At 38.4% G+C, this 11,767-nt stretch overlaps 1 protein-coding gene across 2 annotated transcripts in view; it reads left to right on the top strand.

Annotated features, from left to right (window-relative positions):
- Nucleotides 1-585: 585 nt before the first annotated feature.
- Nucleotides 586-11,767, top strand: part of LOC117432455 (cyclic AMP-responsive element-binding protein 3-like protein 1) — a 30,627-nt gene continuing 19,445 nt past the window's right edge. Inside the window, exons 1-2 of one of the 2 annotated variants that reach the window (XM_034054393.2) lie at nucleotides 586-719; nucleotides 903-1,018. In XM_034054393.2, the coding sequence (XP_033910284.1) occupies nucleotides 917-1,018 (102 nt within the window). In that variant the 5' untranslated portion in view covers nucleotides 586-719; nucleotides 903-916. Of the gene's footprint in view, nucleotides 1,019-11,767 lie in introns of both variants that reach the window. The other variant, XM_059002241.1, reaches the window with a different exon arrangement.

Here is an 11,767-nt window from a genome sequence, read left to right as displayed (position 1 = left end):
ATACTCAGATGTAGTACTTTGGAGTTTTCTCATATATATATATATATATATATATATATATATATATATATATATATATATATATATATATATATATATATATATATATATATATATATATATATATATAAATACACACTGCATTGAATAGTAAACAAATATATATATATATATATATATATATATATATATATATATATATTATTTTTGTTCATTTTTTATTCTTATTTGTTATTGTTAGAATCTACAAATATTTGCACACTGAGCATCAATCTGTCCCCTAAAAAGGTTTACTCCCTCCTCTCTTATCAGTTAAACACTTTATATATCCCAATAAACAGCAGAGTATTTTGTATTTTATTTATTCCTGTCCAAGTTGAATTGTTATCATTTACTGTATTTACAATCAACAAATTACCAACACCTGCATGGAATCAGCATGGCTAAACCAATGGATTGTGTTTGATGGCTGTTCGGTTAAGTACAGCATAGACGCTGTCTCTTTAAGAGCGAATACCTGCGCTTTGGTGGGCGGGGTTTAGAGGAAGAAATCAGGAAAATTCAGAGGCGTGTATAAATGAATATTAATCAACTGACGGACCCCTTCGAGACTGCTCGCAGCTGGCAGTGACAGACTTGACTGAAGTCAGTAGAGGCGTGTATTAGAGGAAAGGTGCACGGAGACAAACACAAGCGAAAACTGAGCAGTTGATAAATAGGTCTGCAGCTGCAAATTTTTTTTTTTTCTTTTTGCAGAATTTTACAGAAGCTGATTCAATTTGAAAGAGTATTGCAACGTGTCAATCATAGGGGTTAGAGTACAGTTTATACTTTGCATTTTATACATATATATATGTGTGTGTGTGTGTAATTTTATCCTTTCCATACGGTACATATTTTAGGAACCGTGGCTACTATGGACAAAATTGTGGACAATTTTTCTTCAGGGAAACTTTTCCCCAATTCCAACCTCTTGGATCTTGAGGATTTGAATGAAGCAGATTTTTTCAATAATGTGGTAAGCGTTTCTGTTTTATTCTACTGCATTTTCCAAAGTTTCAGTCCAGTATTTCAATAACTACAAATAATGCTTTACTTTTATTCTGTACCAGGACTGCAGTGTGCTATATCTGTTAGACTGGTAAGCGCATGCATTTTGTTTTCCTATACTTATTTTACAATAGGTTTGAAACATATGCTTAGCGTGTATGCATTTACAAAATAAAGTAGTTTTGCATTTTTTCGTACACTTTGTTTACCTGAGCAAAACGTAGTGCCCTTAGTCTTAATGTACACGTATACCTCGGCATGTACACGTGTATAAACCTTATACATGAAGCGAACACTTATATTTGCGTATAAATTGAAAGCATTATTCAAATGCAATGTAAAGTTATTGTATTTCTCGTCTGTGCTGTAAACCAGCTGTTAGGGATTCGGATATTGCCTTATCCAGCTGTGTTTTTGAATATGGCTTCTTTCAGTCTGTCCCGCTGGCCCCGCCCACCAGTGGGAGTGGCTTACTGTGATTTAAAACCCCGGCTTTCACACGCCTTCTTCTCTGAAGTTGTTTTTGTTGACTTTTCTCATCCTGTAAAACACATCCTGAAGTACTTTTTTTTTTATCTTTATCCTTTGAAACCAAATTATGTAGCGTATCGTGTAGTCCTGCAGGTACAGTACACACAAAAAAAATCGAGAGAATGAATACGTTGGAGATACGTAGGTACAGTTACACAATGTGTTTGCTATATGCAGTTCAATGAATTTGTTGTAGCCAATGCTAACACTTGTCCAGATACTTGAAACGTCACACCACTCGTGCTGAACAAGGGTCTCAGACAACATTTACTGTATAACAGGCGCATGGAGAACGCCGACATATTTGAACACTTGTGTTCACAATGGACCCTTGTCTTGCTGGGTTTGAATTGCACGGTTATCTCATTGAGGCTGATGGCTATCCACCATGTGCTGGTTAAAGAACGCTTGCTTGCCTCTCAATGCAGCCTGTGTGTGCCTGTGGACCAGCCTCCTGCTTCCTTCTCTCAGACCCCTGTTTAGAAGCACAAGCTCCCCTCACTACCCCTGTGAATGACTCTTTTGTGCCTAAAGGGGATATCAAGTTCCAGAGGGGAAGCCCTCATGCTTCTGTTAAAGAGAAAGCAAACGGTGAATCTGTTGCCTGTTTCTGCCATTTCAGGGTTAATGTGTGCTGTACAAGTATTGAGAGCTTAGTGTACTGTATCTGTCACAGTAATGACATGCAAGGGCATCTTAAACAAGACCATTTTAAAACTGCAACCTGTGTCACGCATAAAACCGTTCATGACATGGAAGTTTCCCGTGTGCCAGTATTGGCTCTAAGCCTAACCCTAATCCTACTTCTTATTTATATCCCAGATCTCTTTCATAAATACCTATTAAATCAAAGACAGTGAAAACTGCTTAAGAGCATGGAGAGAAGTGGAACATTATGATTGGTATGTAAAATGAATTTAAAATAGTTTTCAAAACAGGTGATAAATGAGTAGACCACTAACTTACTAAGCCAAATTTTTTCTTTTACTATATGAACTATGTGATGGTTGTGCTCACTGACCTGGGTGCTGGAGGTGCTGGGTACACAAGTCAATGCAACGTCTCTCAGTGTACCTCTTCAATCCAGCCCTTGTGGTGCACTAGAAAGAGACCTGTGTGAGGGAGAACCTTACAAACAACAGCCAGATCCCCAAAGGTGATGCCTCATAATTGCATTGGCTTCTAAAATGTAAAACGCCAAGCTGACCTAAGAAGATCAGGCCTCATTCCTTTAACTCCTGCACCCAGGATTCTAGCCGTAGCATTCGGCCTACCCTGCTTTACAATTAGAACAGCGCTGCAGTGCAGGGTCGCCTTGGTAACTAGCGGCTAGGTTTACTGCACAATGGTATAGACATTTTATATAGGAGGGACTGTAATGAAGGAGTATTGAGGAAAGGTATTCCATTTATCATGACCTGGTTTTTGTCCATATATATCATTTTAAGTATGATTAGAATGAATTTGAGCTGTAATGCGGGATCGATGTAGGGACATTATTGGTATGGATTATAGTATTACTACAGGAAACTAAGAGATTATGATTTGGGATGGTTATATACAGTAGTATTTATTTCATACTGTTGTAAAGTGTTTTACTTACATTTACTGATAGATCTGACATCAGTGGGTTATTAGTTCAGAGTGAAACTACTGTATAAGCCCCAGGGCCTCCTTTCAGGCTGATTTTTCTATGCAATATAAAAAACAAGTAAAGCTAGTTACAGGTAGCAACCCTGCTTTAAGGGTTTAAGAAGTTAACCCTGTCCCTAAATGCTTTAGTTAACATTATATAACTTCATTGAATATGCATCATATATAGGCCGCTGGAGATGATAATCTGTTAACGGCCAGTAAGGATGAGTTTGCTCAGATTGATATCTCTTCTAGGCTGTAGTCGGCTTGCTATAGAAACTCCTTTTTTGTAGTTTGCAAGTGCTCAATCTGTGTTTTTTTATTTTTAAGACTAGCAACAGTGTGTCTTATACATTTTACTGCATTGCACACTGGTGAAATATACAGTAGCTGTCTAGTCTGGTAATGCAGCCTGGCAAAACTTAGATTGTAAAGCAAAGAGAAGCATGCACCAAATCGGCAATCAAAAAGGACTTTTAGGACATTAGTTTGCTATTGTGGATCGATTCAGAAAGTTTTTCCAGTGTGCCGGCTTTTCTACTGGAACTTGTCACTGTATGTTAACAAAATCTCTGAAATTTAATTTCCCCTTGATATTGCTTTGTGTATTTCTAATCAACTTAATTGCCAGACATGGGACAAGTACTTGTATTTGTGGCTTCAATCATGTTATTAATACATTTTAATAACTCCAACATACATTATTTTGGTCACAGAGTGTGAACAGCACTGAAAAAAAGGCATCCAACGCAATGGGAAAAACAAATAACACCCACTAAAGATCTGACTAATAATTTTGGTTAATGACTGGGATAGATAGATAGATAGATAGATAGATAGACAGATGGATGGATGCTGACTATTATTATTATTATTATTATTTATTTCTTAGCAGACGCTGACAATGCTGCTGCACACCTTGATCTGATCTAGATGACACATGAATTGTGCAAGTGTGTGTTTTAGGAATGAAAGAAAGGTGGCTGCATAAGAACTGTTCCTCTTGGTTGTGTTTTTAATGATTGATATTTAATAAAAACGACTGTACTGTGTTTGCAGAAAGCCAGGTGTGGTTTTAGTTCGTGTCAGACCCTGTCATGCAGCATACTAGACCAGCCTGTGTGGTTGCAGATAGGAGTGTCCTGTTGAAGAGATTTCAGTCTCATACCTTGTCAATTGATTTCCTCATCGGTCTATGTATAGAAGCATACTGCCCAGGACTATAGAAAGCAATCAGCTAGTTTGTTCTGAAGTAGATACTCAGGTTTAAAGTGAGTCCAGTACCTTGATGTTTCCACTAGATAATTATACCTGAGACATAATTGTTACTTCTGATCGTAGTTATGTGTTTTTGAATAGAGATTTGGAATAGAAATAGACCCTGCTTCTAAGTCAGATATACTGTAGTTGACTTAGCAATTGAGTACCGGAGATCCACGTAGCCTGTAGAAACTTTAAAGTTTTGCAAAGGGTTTTTTAAACTTTATTATGCAAGTTAAAGCTTTGCTCAGTACATGTGGTCCATTGTAATAACTCATTGTGGTGAGGAGTCCTGAATTTGTAAGTGTTCAGAATTGAATATAGTATGTCACATACAGCCCTTGTTAACATTGACAGGGTTTTCTGACTAGGAGCAGTCTGAATGTAAAATAACCTATTTGTAGTTCAGGAACCCCTCTGTGTGTCTCTGCTCCATGTATCGCTAGCCTGGGGATCAATCTGTGAGGGAGCCAGGTGAGTGCACCTGGAGCTGGGTGTGCCCTGCCATTAACCGACAGCCCCAGGGCTTCAGCATGTCTGGTCTCCCAATCCTCCTGGAAAGCAAAAGGGAGAGAGGAGAGAGATAGGGAAGGGGATGGGATGAAATTCCAATTCAGCACATTCCTAAGGACATCTGTTGCTGCTGCTAGAATGTAGCCAGCCAGACAAAGATAAAAAATATTCCATATGATATCATCATTGCATAAAATCCAAACGATGATATGAGATGGCACATTACACTCATACATACATTTTTCTTGTTACAGAAGATGTATCATTAATCTAACAGTCTTTGTAATGTACTTAAAACCAAGACAGGTCTGATTTCTGGGGATTCGAGTCATGCAACTTTACATGCCAAAAATAGAACCCTTTCTCTGATAAGGATACATATTTTGTCTGCTGTATGGAGATAACTGAACTTTACAACAACAAAAAACCACAAATCAGTCAGTGGAAGGGTTAACTGGTCACAGTGACCTTGTTCAGACGTAGGTCTTTTGTTCCTAAGAAGATACGGCCCTCCTGCTTCATGTCACAGTGGCATCATGCAACCTCATGTTTGTTTAGCCTGAAGTAAATCGAGCTGGGAGAATGACATTTGGACGCACCTGGAGAGTTTAGTTAACTGTACCTTGGAGCTATAATAAAGATCGAGACTTTGAATTTAGAATCTGAGCTCAGATAATCTATTGCAGTGGTGCTCAACTCTGGCCCTTGAGATCCAATCCAGTCTAGGCTTTTACTCCAAGCAGCTTCTAATGTAGTTAATTGAAGCTGCTAAGAGGGAATTAACTAATTTAGAACCTACTTGGAAGAAAGGGACTGGAATGGATCTTGAGGGCCGGAGTTGAGTACCAGTGATCTAGACAGACCACTTCTTTACATGAAAGAGTGGTTTGGCGTTGGCTTGCTTTGATATCAGATGAGCTTTTTAATTTTATTTTTAAAGATGTTAATTCCTGGCTATGAACAGACAGTGTCAAACAGTCAATTTAATTAGCTGGTGACCTGAACTCATAAACGAATACAGTTCTTCCCTTTGCTCTGAACTGTAATGTGCAGTTGTAGATGTAGTGGCTGTATAGCAATACTGCACTGGTTGTGCAAACAAATAAGTAAGTACAATTAGATTGTGGTCACAGTGTGACTTCACTAAGGGCATGATTGTGGGCGCCCTGAACGCAGTGGCTGCATTGAACGCTGTGTCCATCTCCCGGGTGTTCTTGGAGTGGAAGCGTTTGCAGAAACCAAAACCATGTGCAGCCTTCAGAACTGGACAAGACTCACCTATATATGTGCTTTACATGTGCAGTGCAATAGCTTTCCCTAACACACCTGCAAATGAATGCACGCTAATGCATTTTATAAAGTACCGCTACCTTATTTCATAGTGCGCTGCCCTCCTTGTTTGTGCATCTTCCCATTTAACACTGTACAGCACACAATTTTCCCCGTAGGTTAAAATAAAGTTCAATTAAAACACAACCTTCTGTAAGCTCTTTGAATATCCAGGTAGGAGTAAGAGCACTTGCATGTATCTGCCCTGCAGGCAGACTCTAAATAACCCCAAACATGCAGCTTATTAACGTCAATTTAACCCAAGAATTTTTGCTTTGAGCCAAAGGGCAAGATTATGGTGGATTGCCTTGTGGTCTGGGTGATGCAATGGTAGTGTGATTCATTCTTGGAAAAATATATAAAGTTTAATGAATCTCAAGTTTCCTTTGGGTTGCCCTTGGAAAAGGCACATCACATTGTTATTCTCCTGCCTGTGCTGCAGCATGTTCTAATGATTCAGGTGTTTAGTAGTTCTGCTTCTGGTTAACCTGAAAAAATGTACAGCTCTCCCCAAGTGTTACTACCTTTTTTGTCTGGATATATGCTAAAAAAAAAAAAAAAAAAAACTGGCCCGAGATCAAAGCACGGTGTTCTCAGCTGGACGAAGCACATGGCCATCAACAATGGTATTGTTTTAGGTTGCAGACCAAATACAGTCAGAATCTCTGCAAATCAATTCAGCATGTTGGATTGTCTCTGGCACACGTTAGTCAACCTAAATCCAGCAGTGAGGAGGAAAAGCTGAGCTAACCAGGAACACGTTGTTAGGATGGAGTGAGACTATGGATAAATAGAGTGAGCAGTTTGGCATGTGTTTATCTTCTGATAGCAATGCTTCCCTTTGAAATGAGTAAAAGTCTGTCTCTTGCCACTGAAAAACTGTATTCAGATTTGACAAAAAAGCAGGTGAATGTCAGTCAATGCTATGTATACTGGAAGTGGGTATGGACCTTAAATAATCCGACTGTATTTCTGCCAAGGACTGAGAAATTTGAATGTATACTGTGTGCGCTAGCATTGTAATTACAACATAACGACCTCTCTTAAGATTCTGTGTACAATCGTCAAGAATTCTCATCTAGTAAGATCTGCTTCAGTTTGCACGTCTCTGTGATTTTATTCAACTGTAAAACGCTTTTACTGTAGTTTGGGATCCTTGTTGAAATTTTCCTACAAGAAAATAGGTGATTATGTGGTTTTATTGTAGGCACCTACGCTACTAATTAGGAACAGATCAATATGGAATATCCTGTATCTTTTTGTGTCTCCTGCAACTGATTATGTTAGATCATATGTGCCACAGGTAAAAGACACCACAAGCCTGCATTATATTCGCAAAAGCCAGGCGTGCAGAGCCACAGCTTCATTCACAGAACCCTGACAAATTCCACAGGGAGCCAGTGGAAGCCGGCTCTTGATACGCAGCAGTTAAATTACAGACTGCAAGGGCAACTGTGGAGTTAAAATGAGAAACCAGCAGCAAACCACACTGTCTGCTGCATCCTCTAATTGCAATGAAGAGAAAGCTGAGCGGGGAGGTAATGGGATTGTGAATATGCAGCATGCTCAGCTGAAACCAAATTACATATCATTATAGTGAGATTCATGTAACAATTGAGAGCAAAAATAAAAGGCAGTTTTCTAGTGCACCCAGTCTTTTTGAGGTTTTTGGAGATGGTACAGATGGCTGCTGGTTAACCTGGACTGTAGCTTCAAACTTATTTCCCTTTATATCTGCATAAAAATAGATTCTGATTTAGTGTATCTAAAACATTTACTATATGAACTCACACATTAACACACATTGTGGTTGGCTAGCAGTATTGGGAGAAAACTTTGGTGCAAATTCATCTTTGGTGCAATCATTTGTAATTTTTAAATCTTGAATTATGTAGTAAACATATTCTTGCATTTCCAGATACAGCACAGAATACACTCTGCAGAAAATGGCCAAATTCGCATGACTCTTATATAATCCATTTTGATGAGGCATTGTGCTACCCAGTTTAAAAGTCTGTAGAACTTTCCTTATTTTTAACATGTTGCTACAAAGGGCTGCATGATTGGCATTTTAAGGACTGTGTGATGTTAACTGTGGAATGCATGCCGGAGATAAATGCTTGCACAGATTTTTTCATGAAAGTCAGTCTCGTAGGGCTATCTGATAAAAATTGCAAAAGCACAATGAGTGGGACTTGTAATGGAACTGAATGTGTATAATACAGACTGGAGCTATGGGAAATTATACTGTATAACATACTAGATCAAGGTAGAAGAAACAGGTTTGACTTGTAAAGACTGTTTCATTGAATTGCCAGTAGGAAATTGGCACAGGAAAAAAGCTCATTTAATTAACCAAAAGCTTTCTGGAAGAAATGCATGACAAATAGCTGGAAAAACGACAGACTGTGTAATTTATTGTCACAAATTGCCTACACTTTTAATACACTCCACTCAGTACATAAGAGTCTCAATAGAGAAATAAATAAATGTCCAATAAATGTTGAATTCTCAGATATTGCTGGGGCCTGTCAGTATGTATTTGTTTCTGTTAGAAAGTTCTTCCCTGTTATTATCTAATTTATTTTTCCTATTTTAAAAGCATATTTTCCCCTTCAAGATAATAGCAGGCTTCAGAATGCTTTCTCCATGCTAACCTTGCACTCCTGCTTCCAAGATGCTCTTCCTAACGGGTTTGCTATTTGCATACTCTCTTCTAATTGGTCAGAATGCTCTCAAGTCAAATAAAGCCACTGTTTCACTTGAAGCACATTTTGTGTAGGCAGTGTTGTGACACAGCAGCTTTTTCATTGCAATACTGACAGTAGTGTTCAAAATTCAGCTTGTAAGCTTCTGTATTGTGGTTTGGACTGTCACTTGGGCATCTAGTGTTTCGTTTACTTTTAATTGATGGGGCCGAATAACCAAGAGTTATTTTTAAAAGAGCTTGTTTGGAGAAATTCAAATACAGTTTGATATTAATGAAACTCTTCTATACTGGTGTAGGGCTTCTTCAAGAGCAGCCTAGCAATTCCATGCAGACCAAACTTTCCATCACCACAAAAGCTTTGAAAAACAATTTGTAAATAACTCATACAAATATTGTATCTTTCAGATCTGACCTTTACTTAATAATATCTCCTTATTATTAAAAGGATTTTCTGAAAATCAAAGTAGAATAAAACAAAACAAAACAAAAAAAAGTCTTTGCTTGTATTACTACTTTTAACTTTTTAAAGGGGTCTGTCTTTAAAGCATTGTTGCATCCAAGGACACCTTTGTAATGTTGAACCTCAGGGGTGTTTTATCTTTGTTTCAACAAAGGTTATGAATCATGATGGACAGCAACCGTACTGTATTTATGAACAGACCTTCAATAAGAACACTGATTGAATTGCCACAGATTCTCCTGGGATAGCCTTTTTCAATGCACAGGAAAAATCCTACTGCAATTATGCTTTACATATTAACACTGCGTCTGTGTACGGCTCCTGTTGATTGAGTAAAGGAAGAGGTAAGCTCAGAAACATTCCCAAAAGACAGCTTTAAGGGCGTAACTTCATTTGAGACAGACAGTATGGCAACAACAGAAAGTGTTTGTCTTGCCCTAACTTGAATGCAGGTACTCAATTAAACAGGCAATAAATACCCGAGCCCAAGCCTAATGATGATGCCTGTGTGATCAAGAAGCTGATTTTCTGCAGCTTTGATTTTACTCGAAGATGTAAGTCCATGGATTGTGAACTGGGAAGGCAGCAGGAGATGGGTTCCATGCATTGATGCAGCTACTTGAATCGATTCAGTTTGGTTCAGTCAGTGCTAAGGTTTCTCAATCCAGCAAAGGTAAAAATTATTACTTTTCCAGTGGAAAGTGTGACCTGTTGATTCATGGTGAAGAAGGTAATCTGGTATCCTGAGCATGTGACCAGTCAATTAAATATAGACTGGGAGCAACTGGCTTGTCAGTGTCATATTGCCACTGGTCTTTAAAAGCACTGTGAGATGTTTTAGGAAGTTTCAGTTCCGGGCAGACTCTATAATCACAGTAGTTCCCTAGAATATGCTTGACCTCAAGCTGTAGCCCTTTACGTACGCGGCTAGAAAAGAGGAAACGCCTCTGAACAAACTGCAGTTCAGGACGAAATCAGCCGTCGTTGTGGTTTTGGTATAACTCTTGCTTTGTTCGTGGTGGAGAATCTGCCGTGTATTCTCTATAACTGTATCGTTCAGCAATTACGTGTGTTTGGAAAGTTAAACGGTGCATATTTCTTTAGCAGTTTCATATAATGAACAGGGCATTGGCTCGTCTTTAATAAGTAGATATGCTTGGATGGAGAACGGTAACCCTACTCCTTGCCTCTTCTCTGCTGCATTATTTGCCAGCCACTATCAATCATCATAGTCCAGACGGCACTGTAACTGTACCATTAAAAAGTGTTCAGCTCAAGCAAGAGACCAACTTCAAATCCCTGCCCACCATAGCCACAACTCCATCAGCATTTGCTAGCTCCTCAGTGGTGCTTTCCAGGAAGGTGCTGCTAAGTTGTTTTTACAACAAAAATAATTTTAATGATCGCCTTTCCAGACAGAAAAGCACAAGCATTTTAGAAGGGAGTTTGATGTGCAATGCATTTTACCCATCTTCCAAAACAGGCAATGCACCATCTGGTAAACCTGTGTGGTTTGTGTTGACGATGGTAATAACAGCTGAGGGATATGGAAACTGTCTCATACCCCCCCCCCCCCCCCCTGTTTCTGGAGGGCTAGATAGCACTAGTTGTATTATATTCTAGGCAATTGTCTGAACTGTCATAGGAATATGTCTGCAAAGAGAGAGGAATGCAGAGAAATACCCACAATAATATGCAGTATTTAAATAGTAAATGTGCAGAATACTGATGCATCCTATAATTACTGCGTCGAACGTCATCCTAATTTCATAAAGTAACACTTTTATAGATATTATATATGATTAAAACTATAAAAAAAGGGCATCTTTAACATGCTCGCTCCTTAATTTGTGAAAAAAAGGTTTTAAATAAAAACAAGGTGCAGAGGAAGTGAAAGATTTGTTTTAGACTTGATCTTTACTTTTCTGAAATGTCAGCTTTCATTGTACAGTTCCATCCTTTTCTGAAGAGCCTTTTATACTTTTCATTTCTTTGCTTTTACAATGATAGATATTACATTTGTTATTTTCCTTGATCTGCACTTGGTACCCTCAAACTAATAAACAATAAGCACATTGTATAATTGTGTGCCACTGTTGTGATAAACAGGCTCGAGCAAGATAAATGCTGGCAATCAATTTTATTGATACAGAATGAATATTTCTCATAGTACCACTGCGCACTATTTAATTCCCTGAATGTACAGTAATTGAATCTATTTAATGTGGATGCATTTAATCTATTACGGGCAACAGGCAGCCCTCCCTGCTGCAATATTT

The sequence above is a fragment of the Acipenser ruthenus genome, chromosome 27 (genome assembly GCF_902713425.1).
Source record: "Acipenser ruthenus chromosome 27, fAciRut3.2 maternal haplotype, whole genome shotgun sequence".
In the NCBI taxonomy this organism is placed as follows: Eukaryota; Metazoa; Chordata; class Actinopteri; order Acipenseriformes; family Acipenseridae; genus Acipenser; species Acipenser ruthenus.
Note: the sequence above shows the minus strand (reverse complement) of the source record. Positions and strands in the feature narration are given on the sequence as shown.